This window comes from Vigna unguiculata, chromosome 3 (assembly GCF_004118075.2).
Source record: "Vigna unguiculata cultivar IT97K-499-35 chromosome 3, ASM411807v1, whole genome shotgun sequence".
Classification (NCBI taxonomy): Eukaryota; Viridiplantae; Streptophyta; class Magnoliopsida; order Fabales; family Fabaceae; genus Vigna; species Vigna unguiculata.
The window spans coordinates 3724233-3752026 of record NC_040281.1 but is presented as its reverse complement, the minus strand read 5'-3'; the positions used below and the strand labels follow the sequence as shown (position 1 = coordinate 3752026).

The 27794-nt window shown below is 29.7% G+C and overlaps 3 protein-coding genes across 4 annotated transcripts; all 3 read right to left on the bottom strand.

Annotated features, from left to right (window-relative positions):
• Window positions 1-720: 720 nt before the first annotated feature.
• LOC114179038 lies at window positions 721-6014 on the bottom strand. 2 transcript variants are annotated; one of them, XM_028065231.1, is made up of 14 exons: window positions 5654-6014; window positions 4889-5509; window positions 4671-4801; window positions 4474-4591; window positions 4296-4394; window positions 3894-4193; window positions 3664-3771; window positions 3486-3557; window positions 3175-3261; window positions 2235-2306; window positions 1999-2088; window positions 1562-1669; window positions 1284-1352; window positions 721-1110 (listed from the first exon to the last, which is right to left on the bottom strand). In XM_028065231.1, the coding sequence occupies exons 1-14, from the start codon at window positions 5885-5887 to the stop codon at window positions 1036-1038; spliced, it is 2184 nt and encodes a 727-aa protein (XP_027921032.1). In that variant the 5' UTR covers window positions 5888-6014; the 3' UTR covers window positions 721-1035. The 2 variants fall into 2 exon arrangements, with proteins under 2 accessions (XP_027921032.1, XP_027921033.1); XM_028065232.1 differs by having other exon boundaries at window positions 1110-1192.
• A 914-nt stretch (window positions 6015-6928) lies between these two features.
• On the bottom strand, window positions 6929-8556 carry LOC114179495 (LIM domain-containing protein WLIM2a-like). The gene is made up of 5 exons (XM_028065851.1): window positions 8292-8556; window positions 8106-8205; window positions 7975-7997; window positions 7799-7888; window positions 6929-7729 (listed from the first exon to the last, which is right to left on the bottom strand). The coding sequence occupies exons 1-5, from the start codon at window positions 8424-8426 to the stop codon at window positions 7340-7342; spliced, it is 738 nt and encodes a 245-aa protein (XP_027921652.1). The 5' UTR covers window positions 8427-8556; the 3' UTR covers window positions 6929-7339.
• A 1096-nt stretch (window positions 8557-9652) lies between these two features.
• On the bottom strand, window positions 9653-12017 carry LOC114175392 (remorin-like). Its single transcript, XM_028060163.1, has 5 exons — window positions 11924-12017; window positions 10291-10335; window positions 10122-10182; window positions 9932-10013; window positions 9653-9853 (listed from the first exon to the last, which is right to left on the bottom strand). Exons 1-5 carry the CDS (start codon window positions 12015-12017, stop codon window positions 9653-9655), a joined length of 483 nt encoding a protein of 160 aa, XP_027915964.1.
• Between the last annotated feature and the right edge of the window lie 15777 nt (window positions 12018-27794).

Genomic DNA, 27794 nt, shown 5'->3' with positions numbered 1-27794 from the left:
CTTGATGTGCTATTTGTCCACAAAAAAATGTACTGAATTGGACTGGCCCACGGATATAAAACATATTAAAATTTGCAACCCATACGATTGGTAACAAGTTGTTGGTTCGCTATTTTTTATTTTAAATTTATTTATTTATATATATATAAATAATATTAAAAACATATTTAATTATATAAATAATTTTTAAAATTTTAATTCATTAATTAATAATATTTAGATAAATTAAAATGATTATTTCATTCACATATTAAATCATTGAATTAAATATATTTTTAATTATTAATTTTTACAAATTATTGAATTAGATATATTTTTAATTACTTTATTTTTAGTAAAATTAGAATTAATTTCTTGAGATAAATTTAATCTCACGTTTTTTAAAATACATAAATTTAGTTTTTATAACTAAATTTAATTCAATTTATTTCACATTTCAAACGAATTTTTTATCTTAATTAATTAAAATTTTAAATAAATTTAACAAAAATTTTCTAAAAAAATTAAATTTACGTGATTTTAAAATCAAATAAATAAATTAGACCAAATTTAAAAAAAAATATTTCTTACTAAAAATTAAAAGACAAAAACACATAAATTATTCTATTATAATTAATGATTAATAATTAAAATTTGATGTTAATAATTTAATTTTAATTTACAATCCTATTGTATACATGTATTTTAAAGAAATATAGTATAAAAAACTAATCTTTTAAATTATTTTAATTTTAATTTTTAATTAAAAAAAAAGACAACGAAACAACTGGTCTTAGCTCGCCCATTTGACGGTTTAGAAACGGACTAGTGGACATGTATTTATAGGAACCCCTCCCTCTGAGCCCAGCACCTCCCCAAAAGGCAGGAATATGCCTCTATGACTACCTTTTTACAAGAAATAAAATTGCTATCCTTCCACCAATGCTTTTGTATAGAGTAGTAACTTCAAATGCTCCTTAAATTGCACCCTGCTCACCCCACAACAATGTACAATCATAAAAATGCAAGCAACAAAAAAAGGCTTGCTGTCACAAATTATTCCACTCTGTTTGCACATGTCATAACAGCTGATTTCATCCTTTCTTTATCCAAAGAAGTTTGAACTATCACCTGCCCAAAATTATTCCTTCATCACGGTTAGACTATCATACTGTGAATATGCCTTTAGTCATTCATCTGCATTTACAACAATCTAGAGAAAACAAAGAAAAACAGAGACCAGAAGAAACATATACAGCAAAACCCTTTTTAACGACAAATTAAAACAAAGCCGATATCATTACCTCTTGTATTTTATTTCCCGATCGAGCGAGTAACTTGTATTGATCCTCAAAGATGGATGCCATATAAACCTGGTACAGTATTGGTTTCCATACACATAAACAACTTGAGTTAGCCAAAAGAAAATTCTGTCTGTTGATTCATCATTTGAACCTTTATTGGCCTTCCACAAACAACGTGCAAAATCCATAATGCAAATTGTAACTTATGTGGAGTTCTGACAGATCAAATACTGAGCTAAAACTCATTCAAGAAAATAATAAAGAACATGTATCCACACCTGAAAAGTTGGAGCCAAACCAGGGCTTCTGAAAAAACGGCCTTTTGAAACAGACTGGACTCCCTCAATCTTTTGCAATTCTTCAACTAGGGATTCCACTTCAGGCCACTGTTAAAAAATGAGTATACTTTGATGATTAGTCATGTCAAGTCAATAATCCATCTCGACAATAAAATAAACGTAACATACGTATTGAAATTGCATGGCAAGCATTATTCTTTCTCTCATGTGACTAAAATGAAATTATTATGCATATAAAACATAATTGCAATAACTCAATCTAGATATTAAAACCTTGGACATTCTGAAATTTGATTAAAATATGTCGTAACAGAAAAGGAATAGAAAGGATGTTAGCCAGCATATATAATCCCTAAGAATATAACGGGCATATTTTGGTAAATAAAGTGATTTCTACTTTCTCATATGAAGATTACCTCTACATCTGTTTGAGCTGCTTCTAATCTCCCATCTAAGGGGTCATGATCCCCAATTATAGCCTCTAAGGAGTTGATTAATGGATCAGGCTGTCATAAGAAGACAATGATTTGCTAAATAATAAAGTGTATAAACACTGTTTGATCTGAGTGGACTTTGTCAAAATAATCTCCACAATTCTCCCCTAATCCAAGGGAGATCTTAAGTAAATAACAAAATAGAAAAAGAAAATTACCGTGACCTCCTTTAATGATAAAAGTATGCGCTCAAGAGCAAAGTTTAATTGGTGAACTTTTGCCTCCAGAACCTGAAACAAAAAGTAAGGCTAAAACAAAAACAAAGTAAAACTATAAAGAGTTCAAATATCAAGGGTACTTCTATCAACTTCATCTATTAGATATAAAACCACTCATGTTGTTTGTTTGCTGGCAAATTTGGAAAGTTCTGCTCTTAATTAAACAAAGTCAGATGTTGAGGGGGAATGTTGAAAAAGTTAACACCATCTATATTTAGTTTTTGTTTCTAGCTATGTTATTTCTAATAACATTGCATGTTTGTTTACATTATAAGTATAAATACTTATATTTACAACTTGTCATTGTAAAAAGTGTTCTCTTTTGAGTAGTGTGTGTGTATATATAAAGATTAATAATCATGAGTTTATCTTTAACAATATATTCAACATCACTACCACCCTCTTTCTCCTTGGCATTACTTGTCACGTGTAAACCCAACATGGATCAGGCCGGGTTGTGTTTGGACAGACCAATACCTCAATTCAATAAAAATTCTCGGTTTGAGTTAGGTTGGATTTCTGCCTTTTTTTATTATTAGACCTAATCTACCATTGATAGCGTTGGATTAGATTTGGTCATTTGGTGGGGTGCGGTGGGATTGTATTATATCAGACCAAATCCAGCTCAACCCACCGGTAATCGTATACCACCTGCTAATTAACACTGTGCAAACAGATACAATACAAATCATCTTTGTACATCCACCAACAACTTGCACTGTTGGATAGTTTATTCATGGCATCATCTATATTGAAAGCACTGAAAATATACTGCAATGTCGCGGAAGAAAAAAAGGAAACATGTTGGTGGAGGCACACATCGTTATTATTTAGTTGTTGAAAACAATTTCCTACTTTATTATTTTAGGAAGGAAAATACCTGACCAATCCTAAAATACGATGCAGGGTTCACAGTGGCATCCCACGATAATTCAGACTGATGAATCAGTGCAGAAACTCCTTCAATCTACAGTGATAAGTAGTAATCACATCAACTTTTAGGATATTTTTACCACCATTGTAAACTCCGATTCCATGAAAGGGCAAAAAAGAGTATCCAGGTGCTTACAGCTTGGCTCAATAAATAGGCCAAACAAGGCAAATCCACTGGAATAAGTGACGTAAAGCTAAATATACTAGTGAAACTGAACTCCATAATACTAGCATAACGATTTTAAATGTTGTATATACCTCAACAAAAATTCCAAAGTAAGCTATTTTCTGGATGCGGCATTTCACTATATCCCCAACTTGAAGTCTAGCCTGTTGTAAGAAACATAGAATAAATCAGAATAACACTTCATTTCATTGAATCAGCAAACATGCTCCATGCTAATTTAAGAAATGCTATCCTTACTAAAGCATTTACCATAAGATTTCTCTTCTTCTCAACCAATTCTTCACTTTCTTTCCGCCTTAGAGAGAATATGAGCTTTCTTATTTTTCTGTCTGCCACTAACACATTTGCCTTAAGTTTCTGCAAAACACAAACTATTGATATCTTAAAATTAAGATCAGATAATATTCAGCTTCCGTCTATTAACATAAAAAATTTGAGGAACATATTTGGGCAGTGCATTTATGTTTTAAATACCAAACCTGTCCAATAAACGATGATAAGAACCTATTTTTCTCTTGGTCATAAATCCTTAGCAGATCTTCCAATTTCATATCTGGTGAAATTTTATTGTCAACTTTACCATCAATCTCCAGAGATGGAGGAGAATCCGGAGAAAAAATCTTAATATCAGTGTCAAAACTTGTAATAGTGCCTGAGTTTTGCTTGTATATTGATGGATCCAAACCCTTCTGTTTTAACCAAGTCTCAAAAGCTAAGAACTTCCATTTGGAATTAAGATTACGGTATGGCAGAAATCCTACCAAGGAACCAAAAGAAACCTGTAAAATTGTTTATTTGAGTTATTAAAAAAACAATATAAGATAAAGAAACTGTTTTTATTTACAAATTAAAGTCCGTTGTACTGCTTCCTATGTACTTACAATGAAACCTTTGGTATTGCAGCTTACTAGTTCCACATCTCCTCTGTCTCCGGTCTCAATCAAACCTTCTGCCCTGGTCCAATCAGCATCCTCACTTTCCTACAAAATTGAAGAACACAAAGGTTAACACAAAGTCAGGAAAATAAGTAACTAACTCGTATAATCCATATAATCTGACCTTGAAATCTGACATATCAACAGAATTCCCGAAATTATCATTGCTTGTTTGACCTCCAAGATCAAGGGAAGTGCCCTCTTCAACAAATTTCGAGGTTTGTTCAACATATTGATCTAATCTATAAAAAATGCATTCAAGTAATTAACGAAAACTGAAATCATAACCATAAACTTAACCATTAAACTATTTTGATATACCTTTTTGGCTTTGCCTGTAGTGCAGCATCCACAGGCAACTCCATTCTAGAATCAACTGACTTTACATCTAATGATTCACTTAAATCATTTGGCGCCTGATGTAACTCCAGCTGCTCGTGTTGCTCCAATTCCTAATCAGTCAAGCAAGAAATTAGTTAAAAACCAGGCTTACTCCACAAAAAGTTTATATTGCAAGTAGCAACAAAGGTTACACCTACATCATTTGGTACCATGGCATTCACTTCTCCAAATTCCTCCTCTTCTTTTTTAACGCTTGGTTTGTGTGGCCGCTCCAACAATGTAAAACCCGGCTCTTCATTCCACATATTTAACTCACCATCATTGTTCCCTTGGTCCACATTAGATGAAGGCTCTTCAACCGTATCAGTACTCTTGGCAACCGGTGTTTCAGGCTTCCTCAATAGTGTCATGTCGCTAAACTTCTCTTTCACTTGCTCATCCCGCATGTTCAGTGACAGATTGGGCTTCATTCTCAACCTTGAAGTCAACGTTTCCGCCTCCCCATCATCTTTAAACACGGTCGGCTTCCTGAGAATAACATTGGGAACACTACTCTTCCTATCACTTCCCTCCACATTTTCAGACCGGACAGGTTTCTTAATCTCCAATGTTGGTTTGTTATTATCAGATTTGAACTTGAATCCCTTAACAGGAACAGGACGCACCAAACCAAGGTCATCCAGTTTCCTTGATGACTTCCCTCCCTTAGAGCCCTCAAATGGAACTTCCTCCACTTCCACAACTTTACGACCATTCTTATAAAAGGCTTTCTCAATATCAAGATAAGAAGCATCAGGGTTTGCCTTTCTTCCCATTATCTAAACCAACAAGCATAACAATGGTGCACAGAACCAATTAGCAAGATTAAACTATAAACATATAAACAAAGGTATAGTATTATATGAAACATTGTTACGCACAATAATAAAAAAAAAAAAAAAGAATTAGAAGAGAAGGGATACCTTGGCAAGGGTGAGCTTGGGGTCTTCTCCGATTAAGCGACCAAACTTGAGTTCCATCATGTCGTAACTGTCGAGTTTAGGAGATTTTTTTTCTTCTTCATTTGGAGACTGTGAAGCGAAAACCTTGACTCTCTGCTTCATAGAAATGGTTCTTGTTGGTGTTCTTGTGTGTGACGAAGACCAATGAAGATTGGTGAAGAAGGGTTTACTACCGGTGAGAGGAAGAGAACCCATTTGATTTTGATCTGATTTTCAGTTCACAGCGGTTGCCGTTACTTCTTGTCTTTTCTCACAGTCGGAGACACTGGAAACTGGGTTTGGATAAACGGCCAGCGAGGTGTAAAGAACGGAGAACACAGAGTTATCCCACACACAATAAATAAAATACTAGGATATTTTTAAAAAAGAAATAAATTAAAATGAATTTACCCACTTATTTTTAATTTTTTAATGGATGAGGTGACTGTTATTTTATTTTATTATTTTCTTTATTTAATCTTATAGATTAAAAATTATATTTTATATTATTTTATTAATATCTTTTAATTAAAATAATATTTTTTATTGTTTTACATAAATTAATATTATTTTATATTAATAACAAAATTTTATATTTCATAATACGTGAATACTAATAAAAAATGACAAGTTATGATGATAATTACGTCAACATGCATTCAATAAAATTTAAGAAATATTTGATTGAAAATTTTGAACTTTATAAAAAAGTTGAAACTTAATTAAATATATTAAATTTATCGAGATTTGAAACTTAATTAAATTAAAAATAAAATAAAATAATTGGTGATTCAAATCAGATAAAATTAACTAATTTAATACCATATACCATTTAAAGAAGCAAAGGGAAACATTTTACCCACCAACCTTTTTTTAATAATAGAATAGAGAAGAGAGAATGTTTAAAATGTCTAATTGAGTTAGATACGAGTAGATAAAACTATGGATCATGTATATTAATTTATAGTAGAGAATGAAATAAGTTATTTTATAAATCATGTGTTTATATCATTCCAAGTTATTTTACTTCAATATTGTAAACCTGTATTGTATTCCAGCGTGTGAAATAAATACTTCTTCAATAACAAATATTTTTTAAATATATAAATTATATTATATTTTATAGTCTAAGACTAGATAACTTCAAATTGCAACTTATTTTACATCAATGTTTATATGTTTCTTTACAGAAAGATTTAGATTTTCACATAAAGATGATTTTGAGTTATTGATGAAAGATAAACGCTTTGGTTAATTAGGTAAAAGTGTGTAGAAAGAAGTAGAGAAAAGAGATTGGTATGGTAATTGATGATGAAGTGAGATGATAAAAATTCATTGGTGAAATGTGGTGTATGTTTCTTAACACAGAATTAAAGAGGAAAATGACAGCGGAACGAATATACTTATGGCTCGAGAAAGGCATCTACATGCCCAGAAAAAAACAGAGGGCTTAACGATTTACAGTCTACACTAACTGTTTGCAAATTTGTGATTATAGTTTTTTGTAATAGCCCTTGTGTGAAAGAGACAAGCCAACCCCAATGAATGAATGAATGAAGAAAATGGCAAAAATATTGGGGTTTTGGGGTTGTGTTAGAGCCAGAAAGATCATAATCATGCAAAGAAACACTTAGCAGTAAAGCCCCCCCAGTAGAACTCATATGTTATCTACTGATCTTTGTCAGAGTTAGGTTCCTCTTCATCTTCCTTTTTCTCTGTCTCTGCCTCTGTTTCTGCCTCTGCTGTTTCTGTTTCTGTCTCTGCCTTTGCCTCTGCTTCTGACTCTGACTCTGAGCGATTACTTGCAGCCTTCTTACTCTCCGCAGCCGCCGCCGCAGCCGCCGCAGCCTCAGCCTCTTGTTGTAGCATTTCACTTCTCTTCAATGAAGCTTGCTTCGACAGATAACTGTAGCTTCCCTTCTCCTTGAACAACTGAGAGAAGTGTGGCTTGCAGTATAGGAACCCATCGAGAGCAGCATAGGTTGAAGGAGTCAGAAAACACCCTCCATGTGCACACCTGAAGCATGATTTGTGGTAAAACTCACCTTCCACTGTCAACTGTCACAAAAATTAAGGGTCAGAACTCAGAACTCATAAACATGTATAATCCTCACAAAGCTTTCAAACCTTTTCCAATGGATAGACGGTTTTCTTGCATTTTGAGCATTTATCTTGAGTCCCAGAGAAGAAGGCAGAAATTTTGCTTGGTGTCCTATTCTGTGGTAGATAAAACAAAACAGTGATGAAAACCATGTAGCCATGTCTACACAGAAAGGATATTGCTACATAGAAATCATACATACCAGCTCGTTTGGTGGCTTTGGAGCTGATTGAAAATAACGAAACAAGATTATGATTAGCCCCAGAATTAGCACAAAAAGAAGAAAACTTTAATGAGAAAATTTTGTAGCAGAGTTAAAGATAAGGATTTTACAAGAATTGACTCTCTTGGGGTAGGAGCCAGTTTCCTTGAAAAGCTGCTCATAATGCACCTTGCAGTATAAAATTCCATCGCCGGAGCAGTAGTTGCTTATCTGCAACGGAAAACAGGACAATGGTTTGGTACGAGAATGTATTTTCCATGAAAAAGATTATAGGAAAATGCAAAAAAGAAAGGTACCGCGAGAAGGCCATTGCAATGGCTGCATCTGAAGCAGTTTTTGTGATAAGAGACCCCATCGGCAGAAAAGCTTTCGACGAAGTGAACAATTTTATCGCAAGCCTTGCACTTCTGTTGGGTACCGCTGAAAGCCATTTATTTATTTTTTTGTGTTTATTTTATTGTCGCACTAGCTAGTTAGATTATTACCTGCGACACAAATGGTGGAAAATAAGCTAGCTAGCACGAAAAGATGGAAGTGGTGAGGGCTCAGCTTGAACACCAAAGGATCACAACGCCTTTTGTAGTTGTTGTCTCCTGCGAAATTACCGTAACAAACATCCATATTCTGTGAATAACAAACATCATTTCCTTCTCTATTACGCTTCTACACACATTTTCTTTTCTAATTATAGAACTCCATGCATAACTTTCAGGACAACATCACACCTCTATAACAGTCAAATCTATTTTTATTTTATATACATATATATATATGCTTTCCCTGCAATTTACTAATTAATGCACATTTTCATAAATTCAAATAATAAATTTATTTTATCAGTATACTGTTATTGTACATTAATAATAATTTTGCTTCGGTAGTTCCCTTTATACAAGTATTTTTTTTATTTAAAATGTGTAAGATTTATGTCAAAATAATAGTTTTATTCCTATATAAATTTTTAAAATAATTCTTATTCCAATTTTTAATTAAAATAGCATGGAAATATTAATTATATATAATCACTTTTAAGTTTGATTAAATTTAAAAGCAATATATGTATATATTGGTTTTGTTCTTAGAAGTAATTTCAGAGTTGAAGAATATATCTAAATTACTTTTGGTCATGATTTGTAAGTGAAATGTAACTATTATGTGTACTAAGACATTATTTAATGATAAACATTTTATTTTTGTTAAATGAGACTCTTATGATTTTAAATCCGGAATTTTATTATGATTTTAATTTTAGAAGACATATCGAAGAATTAAGAAGGAAGCAAGCATTTTACCTCATACAAGCTAAATTATTAGACATACTGAGGTTTATATTTATAACCTCATTTTTATCTCCATAAACAACGTCATTATTTTTATGTCAAATCCTTATAGCATTAATAGGGTCAATCTCTTGGGTAAATATTTACAAAATTTCATTTTATTTTGAAATGATTTTTTATTTTAAAATGATGGCTGAAATCGTTTTTATATATGTTTGCATGATTCCATCTCACGTCCAACCGGTTAACACGATCGCTTGTTTGTGTAACATGCAAATTGCTGCTCTTATTACTACAAAGGAAGAACAAAGAAAGAGCAAATTTTGAACCTATAACAAGAACAAGAGAAGATGTTGAGAATTTGGAAGAAAAAAGCTTTAACTGCCAAAGCATGGAAGAAATTTCCTGGGCGAATATCCACGAGTTCGAAACTTTGCAGCTTTCTCCTCTATTTCCAGAAATTCTTCTCCCTTGTAAGCTTCTATCATTGCCCTTTTCTCCTCTGCTGTTCGGTGAATTTCTGCAACTTTATTTTGCATCTTCTCCACACACTTCGCCTTGTTTCTGTCCAATTTTTCCTGTTCAATGCAAACGTTTTCATTACAACATTAACCTCATTCATCGTATAACACAAAAAACCATTAACGTAATGCCACCTCAATTCTCTTCAGATGTGCCTCCGCCGATGCTTTCTTACTGTTCTCCCACAACACAACAGCATTGTGCCTTTTATATGCCCTGTTTCACATTTTCACATTAGTCAACCTCACTTTCTGCAATACACTCTCTTCATATCCAACACTCGAATGTTGTTGGGAAAGAAAATTGATGTCAAATTTTGTTTACCTGTTCTCTGCTTTTGTTTTTTCACTTTCTTCCCATGCTTTGATCAGAGCTAGTCTTTTCTCTGATTCAACCCTTGCAAGCACAGCGTCTGAGGAAAAACATAGGTTACTTTACTCGTCTGAAATGTTTATTTGTTGTTGGATAAATACAAAAAAGTTTAGAAAACAACCTCTGTCAATTGAATCCTTTGTATCCGACCTGGTAATAGTGGGAACTGCAAACACAATTACATGAAGGTTGAGTAAATAAACTACAATGGTCGAATGTATTTATTATTTATGTAATTCTGCATCTGGATAATAAAAATTAAAAACTATATTATTTGAAATTCTAAAAATAATTCTAAATTCTAAATTCTAAATTATCTTACAGAACACATTGGCTTTGAAAAGTCACCTTTCTTATTGACCTTTTTGGACAAAATCACTAAGTAACTACGAAATCGATTCCATATGGCGAACAAACCTAGAAAGTAGAAACATAAACAAAAAATCAAAGTTTCGTGAGGGAAAAAAACAAGAGAGGCCTCTGTTTTAGTTTAGTAACATGAGTGATGAAATATGGTTCATGTTATGATAATAAATAACAAAATTAAAGGAAAAGAAAATATGAGTGAGATTGTCTGAGTAAATAAAAGAAAACCTTCACTGTTGAATCTTAATTAATTAACATTACGATGCATTTTATGTTATATTAAATAAATAAAAAACTGAATTTGCCTTTAAATATTAAAATGACCAATTCATCATTGTATTAAAGAAGTTCTTATTAATGAGAGGGATTCAATGAGCTTAAGAAAACAATTCCAAAATAAAATATATATTATAATTTTCTTTATGCATGTTTTTTATAATATAACCATCTTCATTATTTTCTTATAAAAACTACTAGCCTCCTTATTTACATTAAGAAAATTCCTTATTTTTTATAAAATTAATAACCATAATAATATGAAAACTATAATTTTTTTAAATATTTCAGTCTTTATTAATCATAAATATAGAATCATAAAAAAAATATCAAGAGCTATAACATTAATTCAAAACCATTACATATAAAAAAAGTCCCCTATATAGAATATAATATTTAAACAATTAAGCCTTATTGTAAACGTTTTAAAACCTATATAAACATGTGATAATTTTAACATATTCATTCTTAAAATATTAATTATTATATATCTACCACTCTAAAACATGATTTTCATTGTTGGTTCTCAATTGTTTTTGGTGAAATTTTTTTATTCTCAAACAAATATGAAAATCTTTTAACATTACCAAGGGTCAATACTACTATAAACAGAGTAATGATTCAAAATATAATTAAACAAAAAATATTGATGATTATCCAGATGTTGAATTTCAACAAAAGAATATCACTATAAAAGTAGCTAAGTTAAGTTTATATAATCCAATTTACAAAGTTTGACGTGAATGTTCTGCAACATACGCAAATATCTTTCTTAAACTGTAATACACAAAAAAATGTTCAATTTCAAAGAAATTATGTTTCTACACAATCATAAAACTTTTACTCATTACAACAGATCAGAGAAAATTAGAATTTTTGAAGCACATAAAAAGCTATATGAGTGTTTTTTTTTTCCGGAAAATTAGACTATAACTCTTTTTTTTTTTTTTACACTGATCATTTATTTTTCAACATGGTTTAATGTAAATTATTGATTCTTTCAAAAAAAGAAAATAATAGTACATTAATCAATGATCCACACTAAATCACGTGAGAGAACAACAATGAAAATAAAAAAAGAAGTCATAGTATCATTATCCGTTTAGACATACCTAGATCAAATGGAGAAATGGCACGTTCTTTAGAAGTGGTTGAGGTGTCTTCGTTCTCCACTTCTTTTCCTCGTTGCTTCAGAGTTTCTTCCATAACCCTGAGACTGAGTATAATAGCAGAGGTTCTGGCATGCACTACATATACCCTATGAAACTATAATATATAGCAACACTCTTTGTTGTAGTGTTCATCAATGGTGGTCTCGTTGGTGCATGCAAGAGACATGGGGAAGTTTCAAAGTAGGGTCCACTCGCATATTTTTACTTGTTCCAAAGCTTATTATAATGCACTGTATAGCATATGAGATTAATGAAAAGTTATGGTGGAATAAACGAAAATAATAGTTAATAAACGTAACTGCTTCTGCAAGGTATCTCCTCCCCCAACCCTAAAATCAAATCGGGATTAATAACCCTTTTATACCATATTAATTATATTGAAAAGTTACTATTATAATCTGTGTTTTACTTTTGAATGAATGATGATGATGTTAACCTTGGCTCTTCTGGAAGAGCCAGATGTGAATACGATTGATCGATTAGAAAATTGCACAAAAAATACTTGGGATGGATTAGATGGATGGAAAGAGCTAGGGCAAATATTTTATTAAGATAAAAATCATCTTTAACCAATTTTTTATTAAGAAAGTTAAAGAAAATAGTACCCTCACAAATTTATACTTAAAAACTATTTTAAAATTAAAAAAAATTAAATTATACTTACTTTCAACTTCTAAATAATAGAGGTAATAAGCATAAATTATTAAAAAATATATATGATTATACGAAGATTCATAAGGGATCGAATGATTAGTTTCTCCAATGTTAGAGTGGAAGATCTAGAAATGGAAGTAACCAAGGTCTGTGTGGAAAAATATAGGGAGCTTCTATGCGAAGCCCGAACAAATACCATTGACAATTTATATGTGTTTATGTGTGTGCTGCACCGTCTACGATTTTACTTATGAAAACAATTAGATGGTATTAAAATAAACATTTATTTTTTATGATTTAATAAAATATATTTTTAGCGTTTTAAATAAATATTAATCTTTTTTTATAATAATTAGCATTTTATATTTTTAATAAAATAACACACATCTATTTTATTTTATTTAAAAGTGACATATTGATGAGTCTCAAGAAAATCACAGCATTAATAAAACTTGAATTCAACTCGTATAAGATTTTAAATCTTAAAATAATAATTATGTGTGTGTATAACACAAACAACACGTAAAAATAAGTTATTAAAATGAATTTTAAATATGTGTTTATAACACAAACAACATACATAAGAATAAGTTATTGAAATGAATTTTCAACTTAAGAAAAATAAAATGTATTTGTTACAAAAATAAAATAATTATGTGTGTGTTGACTATATTAAGTACATATATTGACTCATAACATATTAAATACATCCTACTAGGTATATTATTATCTGATTCAAAGCGACTCACAAATCATAAAATCAATGTAAGTTCATTACAACCTAAATGACATATACATGTCATATGTTAAAGAGCTTTTGTTTCTCGCCACCTAGTATCTTATTCTATATAATTTGGATCATCAGTAAAACAAAAAGATATTTGTGTCAATACTTAATAAAAAAACCCAAACAATAACTCATATATCATCCAGACATGTGATCAGAATTTCACATAATTCTCATCGATCTTTAAAATCATTTTTCATATAAGGGTTTATTCCACCTATCGGAATAAACATAGGTATACAATTTAACTAAAACCCTAAATCAATCATATATATATATATATATATATAATATTTAATTTACATTTATAAAAGTATTAACATTTCATAGTCTATTATAAAAAGATGTCATATAAATTTACTTCACTTAAGTTCTAAGTTAAAACATTCAAATATTTTCTACCAATCACAATGCTTGTGTGAAAAAAAAGTGTAGTGATGAAACCACTTTTACATTTAAGTAATCTATTATATTTCTATCCAGATCATAATTAGTTTTCCTCTTTGAAATATTTTTTTTTAAACAATTTTCAAAATCAAGCAAAAAATATTCCAAAACTTAGGAATCTATAATAAAATATCAAAACATGAGAAAAAGTTAAACTATTTGACAAAACCACAATGAAAACAAATAACAAAGAATATTAAGAGTAAATAATAACTTATTTTGTTTAAAAATCTGATTTGTTAGAATTGATTTTTGGGTTCTCAACTGCTATGAGGTGATCAAATTCTGAAATAAATAAGGTATGAAAAAAATTTACGCAGAAGGGAGAAAAAAACTTCGAAAGAGAAAAAAATACAAAAAAACAGGAGAAATAAAATGGGTTAGTAACAACCTCCTCTCTTTGTCTCGTGTTAGGTAAAATGACGAAATAATGATAAAATAATAATAATAATATCATTTGAATAATAGAAAAATTAAAAAACAAAAATTTAAATAAAAAGTATAACTTATTTGAATACTTAACAAACAAACAGAAAAATATTGTTAAAAACTTTAGTTAAAAAATATTTAAATTTATGAAAAGTTTAAATCTTAATTAAATCTAATGTGTTAAATCTTCTTCATTAAACAAGTGGGAGTGCTCATATATCTAGTAACTAGTAATGGTAGTTTTCCCATGAAGCTATCAATAATACTTTAAAAGTTGAAGAAGAAAAAACTGAAACTAAATTAAATTATTTTGAAAAACCTCTCTCATGCCCATGTGCTACGTGCATTACATGTGTATTCATTAGTTTTAGTATAATGATTTCGTAATTACAGACAAAAATAAAATAGAATATCTTTTTTACAACTTTAAAAAAACAAAATCTCTAATTTGTATTTAGTATAATGATTTCGTAATTACAGACAAAAATAAAATAGAATATCTTTTTTATAACTTTAAAAAAAAAAACAAAATCTCTAATTTGTATCAACATTAATACTCTTCAATTTATATTAAATTTAAGCTTAAAAACACCACACAGACTTTGTCAAGTTTTAGATGATATTAAAAGAAATTAACTCGACAATACGTTCTTAAATATGTAATAAATGAATCATATTAAATTTTGACTTAAATATACCACACGACTTTAAATCTATACTTAAAAACGTACTTAAATAATAAAAATATACTTGAAACCATTTCAATTATATTATTTTAAAAATGTAATTTAATTAAGTGATACATTTACTAATTCATATAAACAAGGTACCAGCTAATAATTTAGATTTGTAATTTTATATAAATTTATAACATATTATAATTTGTGGTTTTTATACTATAATTTTAAATAATCGTTTTCGTTTACATGAAGGACTAATAATATAAAAAAAAACGTACTTGTATTATTTTATACAAATAATTAATAATAAAATATATTTAATCTATAATTACACATTCAATAATTCATATAATAAATAATTTAGACTTGTAATTTTATATAAATTTTTAACATATTATAATTTGTGATTTTTATACTATAATTTTAAATAATCGTTTCTTTTTACATGAAGGATTAATAATAAAATAAAAAACGTGCCCGTATTATTTTATACGAATGATTAATAATAAATATATTTAATATATTATTTATAAAAGAAATATTTTTGCATCCTTTTGAGTTTTTTGAGGATAGAAAAAAGAAAAAAAACAGTTAATTTGTTAGATATAATTTTAATATATCATGTCCAATAATTTAAAATATAAAATAATTTAATAACTTTACTATTTTATTTTGGAAAAAATTATAAATTTTGATATGTATATTACTCTTGACAAAAGATTATTTTTAAACAGTTGTATATACTTATTATTATATATTAAATAATAATCACATGTATTTATTATCTTACAGGTAAAGAAGGATTAATAATAAAATATATAAAATTCCTTTCATATAACTATTCAAAAGTATCATATATATATATATATATATATATATATATATATATGACAAAGTATATGTATGTTTTTTTTACGATAGTAAAATTATAAAAATATAGGAAAAAGTTAATTATTTAAATAAATATATAATAAATAACATCAAAATATAGATAATCACAATGTGAATTTATTAAAGGTCATAAGAAATATAACAAAGCATGTTTGACTACATTAAGTACTCGCATTACCTACTCTATTTAAATTTAGAGACTGATAGATATAATAATTTTTGTTTACCTAACCATCTAATCGCTCTTAAATTAATCCTGCCTAATAACTTAGTATATTATGACAAAATAATTTCTTATAAATTTTAAATATTAGTAATTATTCACTCTAATTTAATGTCAAAATCCCTTATAAATTCTAACCATGTAATTTATCTAGTTGACTCATGTATTATTAAAACTTAAAATCCTATCAAATTTTATAATTTAATATTCACACAAAAACTATCAACTTAGTAGTATTTTTATTTTTTTTATCAATACTTATAGCATACATATAGTATATAGTTATCATAGATTATAACTCTAATATTTACTTTCCATACATTATAGCATCCTTAAATTTATCGGAATGAATAATAACATGATTAACATTTAACAGATCTAATTAATTTAAATTTCAAATAAAAACTATTAAAGGTAATATGTGTATAAATCTTATACTATAATATAGTAATCGTAAACAAAAAAGATGTACTATCATACTAACAACAAAAGAATTTCATATGATATCATATTAATACAAAAATGATAATTATTGTTATAAGTGAATTTAAAAAAGTAAAAATAAAAATCTCATCCCAATTTATTCAAAATACAAGTTCCAACAAATCTTTCAAAGACCAAATTATTCTCTCTAATCAATTATTTGTATAAGAGTTATAAGTTGAATTTAGTATAAGTATAGTTTTCAAAATCTATTATAATGTTTACCAAAACTTATAAGTGAATATAAGTTTTTTATGCAAGACAAAATTACAAGCTATATCATATAATTACACTGTTTCTCTATGATTTAAATAATAATAATAATAATAATAATAATAATAATAATAATAATAAAAGTGCATAAACTATACTATTCTATGATACAATTTAATAATAATAATAATAATTATTATTATTATTATAATATAATGGTCTTTAATATCATAATTCTATCATAAAATATAATATAAAATTACAAATTTATCATTGGATCATTAGAAGTCTTCGATGATAATAAATTATATTTAGTTGTAACATTATTTCGTTGACTATGTATAATTTATTTTAAATAAAAACTGTTATAATCTACTTTTATTCCAAACTATCATAAAATGGAAAATGACAAGTAAAATTGTGATGCTTTTGGTTATTAGCACACATTGGTATTATATGTTTTAAAATAATTTGTAAATTTTAAATTTTATGAAACTAAAAGAACAAAAAATAAAATGAAAATCACAATAGAGATTAATTTTCTCCATTTTCATAGTAAATAACTTATTGTACCGTAACTTTCATAAAAATATAGTATGTCTGAAAAACGGTTTTTATTTTTGTATAATTAAAAATAAAATAAAAAATTCTTTGAAAACAACTGGCTCCAGGAAATTCATGTAAGTAAATGACAGTAAAAACTGGGACCTCAGCACCTACTTAAATAAATTAATTTAAATATTTAACTTTTAAACGAATTCAGTAAAATCAAACCAAACAAACTAAAATTCATTATAACTGATTTGAAATTAAAATTCATAAATTAGATAAATTTGTAAATTAAATCATATCCGTTGAATCGGTGTGGTCGGAACTACACAAATGTTTAGAGATCTTCTGATCCGAAATCAGATAATCGAAAAGCTGTTAGTTGATGTGGGTATGTGATGATAGCCACATGTGAAAAAAACCCTTCTTTTGAAACCATGAATTTCCACATGTCTCATGCACTTTTATTCTCCCTTTCCGAAGTCCCACAAAAACAGCAGAAGCTAGTTTAATTCAAAACATGGGACCATAGCCCATGGTATCCCTTTCTCTCTCAACATTAATAACCCTTTCAACCACTTCGTCTTCCACATTCATTCATTCTCCCTCAACCACCATTTCCACCATGGATGTATTTATTCCAGAAGATTATGTTACCAAGCGAAGGCTTGAAAAAAAGGCAAAAGCAGGAACAACCTCGGCCTCAGAACACGGGAAAAGGTTAAACTCACATTCGCATTCGCATAGGAGTACCACCAATGTCTCTGATCCACCCAACCCTCCCTCAATCTCCAATGGTTTTTCTCTTGTTGGTGACAACGTTGTTTTCGCTTGTCTCTCTGCTTAGTTTATAATCACTACTATACCTTTCTTTTTTACTACTTTTTGTCAAAATTTTGTACTACCATACACCTTCTAATTGCTGTATCAGCCTCAACTTAACTTAATTGCTGCATTTGTTTCTTCTTTTCTACTTTTTCTGGTTTTTTTCTGTTTCTCTGTTTCTTTTAGCTTACATTTTCACTGACTGTGAGTAAACATCAATTTTGGTTGGAAGAGGTGATAAGTTATTTCTAGATGGAATAAAATCACTTTCTAACATAAATAATTATATATATATATATATATATATATATATATGTTGATAATTTTATGTTAACTGTTGTAAGATTATAGTAATAGCTTGTATTATTTTAAGGAGATGTTGATAGATTAGTTTAGTAAAACAGTGGAAAATTATTTATTACATTATATTCTGCTTGTATATTTTTTATTATGAAAAAACTAAAAAGTTGGGTGAATGTTCCGTGCCTTTGTTATGAGTCCACAATAAAATATGTGTTTCCTGCATGAAGAACAGAGTGAGAAGACATATTTTAGTGTCAGGTATTTTATATATACAGAGAGATGTCACTGGTTAAATGAATGAATATGTAAAACTAAAACAAAAGTAGGAAAGGGAATTTTGTGTGGAAAAGTGGGAAAAATACATGTTTTCTATGGTAATATTTTTTGTCCATATTTAGTTATCATAATTAATGAAGGTACAGATGTTGTCTGTGTTTGTGTATTTATTAAATATTATAGTGACGAAAATTATAAAAAGTGATTATTTTAATATGTATCTTAGAAAACTTTTAAAACAGAGGAGTACTAATTACATGGCGTGAATAATTACAAGAACATATTAATATTATTGAGTAATAATAAATAAAATTATTTTTCCTCTCGATTTTTTCAACTATACAGTTTCTTTCCACCGAACTTTTTTCGCTGTCATAAAAGAACAGTAACGTAAATTCTAGTTCTGAATTTATTCATAATTGTATATTATTGTTTTCTCGGAAACTGGATTAAGAAATATAATATATTCACGTTATAAAATTTAAATTAAATTTGATAAACAGAACTGTGATTACTAATATGATAAAAAGAACATAAATTATAACATCTCATTTAATATAATTCATGAGCAGTTACATCAAGATATATAACTGCACTTTTACAGTCATCCATCCAAAAAATCATACTAGTAATAAAGTTGGTAATTTAGTCCAGCTCAGAGGACTTAGACTCCGATCTACATGGGTTGGAGAAAAAAAAATCATAGGGTGAAAAAGCTCTCCATTAAAAAAAAGTCAAAAATCTTATAAAAGTTCTATGAGTCAATGAGCTTTCTTCTTAAAAATAAAATATATTTAATTAGTAGTTTAGTTCTCTAATTTATTGATAGATTTATTTTGTCCTCTATTATTTTTACATTCAATTAAGTCATTTAATTTGTTAAAAAGGTTTAATTTGGTCTTCTAACTGTTTAACAAGGTTTAATCTTGTCAAAATTTCTAATTCAGTCTCTTTATTTAAAATTTTGATTTAATTTAGTCTTTTTATTTTTTAAAATAATTTAATTTTGTCCTTTCCAATTTAAAACAAGATTAGTAATTTATTGTTAGAATTTATACATCAAATCACTCCATATAAATTTCAAAAATTTGAGTATTTAGGTGGAGTGTAAAAACTAAAATAATTTGAGTATTCTTTGTACGGGGTCAAGCCCACCTTAACTATCATCCTAATCCACTTAAGAAAGGGCTTTGAGGACTGAGAGTTTTTTTGGCCCCCTCATTTGGGTCGCCCCTATATCTTTTTTTTGCCCCCATCATCATCATCGTCATTGCATTTTCATACATCATTATATTCCAAAAGCTCATATCATCCCATAAGCACCAAGTATATTACACAATAACTTAACAACACAATATACAAATTGGTTGAGGGCTTAAAAAATAAAACTGCAGTTTGTACAAAATTCCAAAAATTATATTCTTAAATTCAAATTAAAGATAATTGAATCAAGAACCCAATGCAAAAACCCAAAAGGATATTTATTGAAAAAGTTATGCACTAAACTAGTGACAAAGGTCGAAGTTGCCAACAACCTAGTGTATGGGAACCTTACAAGAAAAATTGCTCTCACTATAGACCTGTAATTAAAGATCACACCAATCAAAGTAAAGAGATATGTGTCTAGTATCCTTTGTAGTACCCTGTGTTAAAATTTTAGTTGATCCAACAGTTAACTAAACGTGAACTCAATTTTTTCTAAAATGACTTAGAGTTGAAAAACGGGTTTCGTCCAACACCAACTAAGTGGTGCCCGACAACATGATAGTAGCACCCAACGTTATCAGAAAACTTAGACTTCACGTTAAGTTTGATTTGTGTAATTTGACACTCTTTGAGTCAATTATTAGTGTTTAAATATTTTTATGATCATAAGTTTCGTGTTTCTTAGCTCAACCAAGGTCATAGCCAATTAAAATCTTACATAGGCATTCTCAACAACTCATAAATCAATTTTAAAACATGTCATCAATTGTACCAATTCGACCATTTTTCTAAGTTTAATTCTCACATTCACTTATGCACCAATATTCACCAATTTTAACTCCAAGCAACTTAAAATTACAACAACTCACAATTTAAAAATCAGTCTCACATACAAGGGTATCATCTAACATCTACTATCATACCAATCATCAAAGAAGCTCAAGTAACAAAACAAATAAAGAAAATTCAACTTAATAACATGCCACAACTCATAACAGTTCACAATTTTCACCGACAAAAAGAATCACAAAATCAACATGCACACAACTAAAATTCCAAAAAATCAATCATGAAATTTGTAAGAACTTTTAGCTCCCCACACCTCCAAAAACAACCTAAAACTCAAGATTCCTTAAGTTGCCTTCAAACTCATGAAACCTTTATCCTCAACAACGATTGGATCGGACCAGAAGGCCATTGGTTAACAAAGAGTGAAAACAACGATTCTAGGAACACATGCAAAACCAATAAAGGTTGCATGCACTGCTAAAACAAATTGAACATAGAAGGAGGCAACAATTTTGACCTACCCAAACGAAAATTTTATGCGGTTGGATTTGAAGAGGGCTTTGCGACGATCGTAACCCCAATCTTTGATTACAAAAAATGTGAAATATGAATGAGAAATTGGATGAAGAAGATGGAGGTCTATAGAGAATAATACGTTTTGGAAGAAAAGCTTTATGTTTGTGATTTTACAATTGCTAGTTTAGAGTTTTAAAAGAAAAGAGTTTTACATAAATGTTTATGTGTGTGTGTGTGTGTGTGTGTGTGTGTGTGTGTGTGTGTGTGTGTGTGTGTGTGTGTGTGTGTGTGTGTGTGTGTGTGTGTGTGTGTGTGTGTGTGTGTGTGTGTGTGTGTGTGTGTGTGTGTGTGTGTGTGTGTGTGTGTGTGTGTGTGTGTGTGTGTGTGTGTGTGTGTGTGTGTGTGTGTGTGTGTGTGTGTGTGTGTGTGTGTGTGTGTGTGTGTGTTGTGTGTGTGTGTGTGTGTGTGTGTGTGTGTGTGTGTGTGTGTGTGTGTGTGTGTGTGTGTGTGTGTGTGTGTGTGTGTGTGTGTGTGTGTGTGTGTGTGTGTGTGTGTGTGTGTGTGTGTGTGTGTGTGTGTGTGTGTGTTGTGTGTGTGTGTGTGTGTGTGTGTGTGTGTGTGTGTTGTGTGTGTGTTGTGTGTGTGTGTTGTGTGTGTGTTGTGTGTGTGTGTGTGTGTGTGTGTGTGTGTGTGTGTGGATTGTGCATTATTGTCAGCTGTATGAAAAAAAATATTAAATTTAAGACTTTAATTCGAAAGATTTTTTCTCAAGAAAGATTTTTTTTTCTTAAAATATTGAAGAATCCACTTTATGAATTTGGAAGTATCTCGCTTATTTGTTTCTACAATGCAAATAATGATATAATGTAGAGTTGTCAAAGTGAGTCAAAACTTGTGAGCCAACTTAACCTACTATGGTTTGGGCCGAGGTAGGTTAAATTTATTTTACAAATTACATTACAGATTAATTTTGGACCTGACCAACCAAGAATTTGGCTCACTTGGGTTGAACCGGTGGTGAGTGAGCACCAACCCACCTGCAGATAAAGGGTGCCCCAAATTTTTCTTGTGTTTGGATTGGTTTAGGTTGTTTTTCTTTAGCCACATATTGGGTTGACAAATGTAAACCTATATATATATATATATATATATATATATATATATATATATATATATATATATATATATATATTGGTTTGTCTTTGGGGTCAAATATTATTTGGGATTGTATTAAAGTTTATTTATGTTTTAATCACAATTATATATAGTTTTTTTGGGATTGAAGAATTTTATTTTTCGTAATTGAGTAAATGAGTCAACCTGTTTAACCTACAAATTCATGGTGGACCGAGTCAGATTCAAATTTTTTTTACTCACTAATAACACTACAAAAAATCATGAAAATTATGACGGTTTTAATATGGCAGTTATTTAAAATCGTCGTTTTTTGCAGTATAATACGATAATTGTTGAACTGTCATATTTTGCAGGTAAAATATGACGTTTTTAATCGTCATTTCTTAAACGGTCACATTTTTATATGTAAATTATAAGTGAGTCGGATTGGATTGACTTACTAAATGACCAACTCGTGGTGGATTAGGTCGGGTAACTCATTTTGATAGTTGTAATCTAATGTGATCCGAAAATAATTTCCAAATATGTTGTGTTACCTTTTGAAAATTTTATTGTTGAATTCGGTGATGATTGTTCATTAAAACAGTAGTGAATTAGGGAATTGAAAACGCTAAGCAAATATAAACTTTTTTTTATTTAGATTTAATATTATAAATATTATTTAAGATATTATTTATTTGAGTTTGGAATATCTCTTTATTTATACATGATGAAATTCCAGTTTGATTGGAGAATTAGATCAACAAAAGATGGTACATTTAGTTTTTTTCTTTTTTTTCTTTCTTAATGTTATTGGTTTGTTATCGGAAGAGAGAAAGGACCAAAGAAGTTAGAGTGGTTTGGTTTTGCAATGGTGGTATTTGGAGAAATGTAAAAACAAAAAAGAAAGAAAGAGGTGTGAGAAGAAAAAAATTGAGATGAATCAAATTAGTCAAATTCTTCTCGCAGTCCCATGTTTTCCATCCGCACCCCAGTATTTTTTAAAATATCATATTATCCTTCTGGAAATAAGTTTAGACAATAAGTTTTTTGAAGTTCGTGTGATTGACGATGAATTAGGAGTAACATGCCAGTAAATCTAAGTGCAATGAATTAAGAGTAACATCTATGGCCCATATTAAACCGAACTGGACTTTGCTAAACTGGATCTAGATTATAGATCGAACCCAAAAGTATTTACTCCCGGACCAAACAAATAAAAAAAAGAAACCTTAAAACGCCATCCATTATGCCCAACCATGTTTTATAAATATGATCTTAATTTTTAATAAACAAACAAATAGAAAACAACAAATTTAAGTTACTTATTTAATTGCAGAGAGAAAAGCTTATTTAAAATGAAACAACTTTTTTCATTGAAATAATAAAGAAAGAATGTGAGTTGAATACAAGTTGGGCCTTTGAGGTGGGCCCAGTGTCCACTGACAATAGTCCCACATCGACTCAAGTCATGTTTTTTGATTTTGTATTGGTATCCTGGGAACAACAAGCTTCCCATGTGAAATAAATAAACTCCGAAGCCACAAGTACTTCATAGTATTTCTCAATCAACACAAATCACGTCCTTTCACAAATTAAATCTCTAGGGGACAACATTCACCAGAGTTAAAATCATTACTACTTTTTCAATAATCATTTATAGTACAAAACATTTAACATTTTCTATTTTCCTTAGTAACTCCATCTTCAATTCAACATTTAACCTTGTTCTACGTTTGGGTATTTCAAAATTCAAATTTGAAATACATCATTTTATCTGTATAGCATTAATTGGTGGATATCATTCTCACAGTGAAGGCACGTTATATGGTTTATGAAGGAGTTCTTTGATTCTCGTTTTATTGTGTGTGTGATGAAAAATAAAGGAAAGCAGAAGCGGAAGTTTTGTTTGATCACGTGAGATCTATAAACCTTTGCTGTGTAAGCACATGATGTTTTTCTTTTTCTTTGTTTCATTTCTTTTGCACAACTATATGGCATCTATTCTTATTCTGGCTTTCTTTATTACATTTTTGAGCGCCATAAGGTGTTTCCAATTCTAAAGGGTGCAAATGGGCCAACGAAAATGGTGGTGTGAGATAGAAGTGTTGGTGGGCCCACTCACACACTATGATCTTTTATTGCAAAATGGGGTGTCTTGTGAGTTTTAGTGTGCTGGATGATCCATCATGGATCATGGGGTCGACCACCTTCACGTGACCACCTTCACTATGTTGCCCTTCATGCTTCTCATGTGTGTGTGTGTGCGCACAACCTCATCATCATGCACCTTGTCTTTATCCAACTGAAAAGAAATAAAGCTAAAACAAAAGTGTTTTAGTAGTTTCAGCGAAAATAATGACCAGTTTCTTAACTGAGTAAAGATTTCGCATCTCACATTGTTGTCACATTACGGACAGTGATAAAGTGAAGTAGATAAAATAAAACTGATCACTTAACCAAATTCACGTGAGAAACAACAAAAGCAAAATCAAAAACACTTCTCTCGGACCACATTGTATACACACACGTTTGTTTGTTTCCTCCAAGTGCCAAAGCCAGGTGCTTATGTATTCTTTTATATGTTTCCCCCCTTACAATTAAACCCTGTTTACAATAATTGAACAACAATTAAGTACAAGGGATAATTTTCCAATTCGAAATTGCAATTTGCCCATACTTAATTATAACTTTGAACACACAAACAGATCAATAATTGTTGAAGAAAATTAATAATAGAAATGTTCCCTTATAGTTGGTAGGTTGAATTCTCTTGTAGTTGAAGCAAGGGATCCAAACGTAGTCAATGATTCCCGCATGACCGTATCCTTGATATGATGAAAAAAGTGGCGAAATTTCACATGTAAGAAATTGTATGATCTTGTTCGTAACTCACTTCGAGTGTTGAGCCATTGCATCTCTGAAATGGCCACGTTAGAGCGTGACAGTGAATATACCTTCCCTATGGCAGAGTACCATCGATGTGAATTCATGAGTTGGAAAAGGAAGAAGAAAGCAACGGTGGAATTACAACATTAATAACAAATTAGTTGGCATGTCTATGGAGGCAATGGAGGTAGGTGGAAACTATGAAATTACCCTTACCCTTACCCATATCCTAATTAAGCACTTTCGTTTCATTGCTTCTTCATTCTGAAGATCATTGGCCAATAATAAACCCCAAAAGGTTTCCTTTTTCTGATTTGAGGGAGGTAAATATACAAAATGTTCGTATGAAATGAACCGATATATAATACTAATGTTTTGCAATCCTTAATTTTTTGGCAAAGTTTAAAAGTGGAAATCATAATGAATAAAGTGGATTAAGGGTCCCTCTCGTTGAAAATGTGGAATGGGACCAACTGGGTTGCCAGCGATGATGATGCTCTGAAAAAAAACATCATTATATAAGGTAGAAACATCAACATCTTTATGGTTCCCACTTTTGTGTCTCACAAGATGGACCTGTGTCTCTGCAACAGTCAAGTCGCAATTAGTTACCATGCATCTTTAGTTTAATTTTGTGGCAACTAATAATAAACCCTAACTTCATCACAATCACAATCACAATCACATTTTATAGTGAGTTTAAGTAGCCTTGGTCTTTGGGAAAACCCCAACTTTATTGTGACTTTGCCTCTTTGGTTGTGGGATTAGACCTTTGGATTACACTTCAAAACCTAACTCAACTATTGAAGTTAATTAGCGATCGAAGGAAAGCGTGATTGTTGGATATGTATGTTCTAAAGGAAAATCATTTTGCCTTAAAAGAATATAAGCCTTTTCTTTTATTCAATGTTTCAATCTTTAATTTTTATTAAAAAATATATTAAGTCACAATCACTCATATCTTAACTAAGTGAAATTACATAATTAAGCCTTTTACAAGATCTTCCTGAATAGTGTTTATTTTCTTAAAAAGAAGCAGACATGTATAATTGAAAGGAAGGCATGACAGGAACTTGAACATTGAAATTGGTGTGGAGATGGTGAAATGAAGGAATATTTGATGATCAGTTGAGTTATTTTAGGGTTTAATATGGGAGATAAGGTTATACCTGGTACGCAGCCAAGAGAGAGGTAACGTAGAAACAAAAAGGTTGTGTTTGCCTTTGGTGAATGAGGGTGAAAGAGGAAAACATTAACATAGGTTCTACCTTGTGATTTGATTGTTTCTTTGAACAGGGTTTAATTTGACAAACCTTTTTTTTTTTATAAAATTTGACGAAGTTTATTTTTTAACATATTTAATTTTTTTTTCTTTCTAATTCGTATATTAAATATTTGTTTCATTCGTTAGGTTTACATAAGAGGTTTATATCAATAAAACCTGAGCCTAATCCCATACAGTATTGATATCACAATTAACCCAAAATCTTAAAACAATAGGTTTATAGGTTTTTATTTTTATATAGTGCTTTACTTTCTCATTTTTAATTAATATGGAACTTAAACTTACACTTTGATTCCTAACGATTTATATTATCAAAATTTTGTTAAAACTTTTTTTTTTTTAACGATACACAGTATGTGTGAAGTGATGGCAAGATAAGAGTAGAAGATGGACCCAGTTTAAAGAGGTGTGGACTGTGGTTAGGTTTGGCAGTTGTGGTGTGTATTGAAACTTCATAGCTGGACTTAGGTCCCTCCAATGGAGATGTTTCTCACTTCTTATTAGGAGTGTCATTTTTAGTTATCAATTCAAAACATTAAATGTCTTGTCTTGGACATTAATTCAAAAGTGAGAAATCCTTTTTAATGTAAAACCATTCTGGTCAGAAAAAAGTGATTTAGAAAAAAGTTGCATGATATATACGTAGTTTGTAGGAAGTTGAAATTGAATGGACTAGGTAACGGGTGAAGTAAAAGGTTGTGAGGTTTTAAGCGAAGTTATAATTGAAAGCAGAATGAAAAGGAAAAGTACTTATACCTCACACCCTTCACCTTCTTCATTCCCCCACGTATTCTTCATCCTTTAAATGATGGAATCTTCACAATTATTTTTTCAGGGCTTCGTGTTGGTGGGTGCACATCTTTAATGTCTGTTCACTGGTCCCTTAGGTTTCAGTTAATCTACTCTCCTATATATACCTTCCATAAAGGATGTGTAACAAATGAATTCGTAAATGTGGATATTATTGGAATTTATCCCCAGTTCACCAGAAATTTTTTATTAACTCAATATGAATACGAGTAATATTTGATTTTTTTTAAAACAAAAGACGCATATGTAAGAATGTTAGATAGATATTTTAAATAGATATTTACGGATAATAGGTATGAGTATTTTTTAAATCTGTATATTGACGGAATGAGTACAGATATCATAATATTTGTACTTATGGATACTCATATCTACTATAATTTAAATTAAAAAAAATATTATTAAAATATTAATACATCGATTTTAAATGTATTATTTTT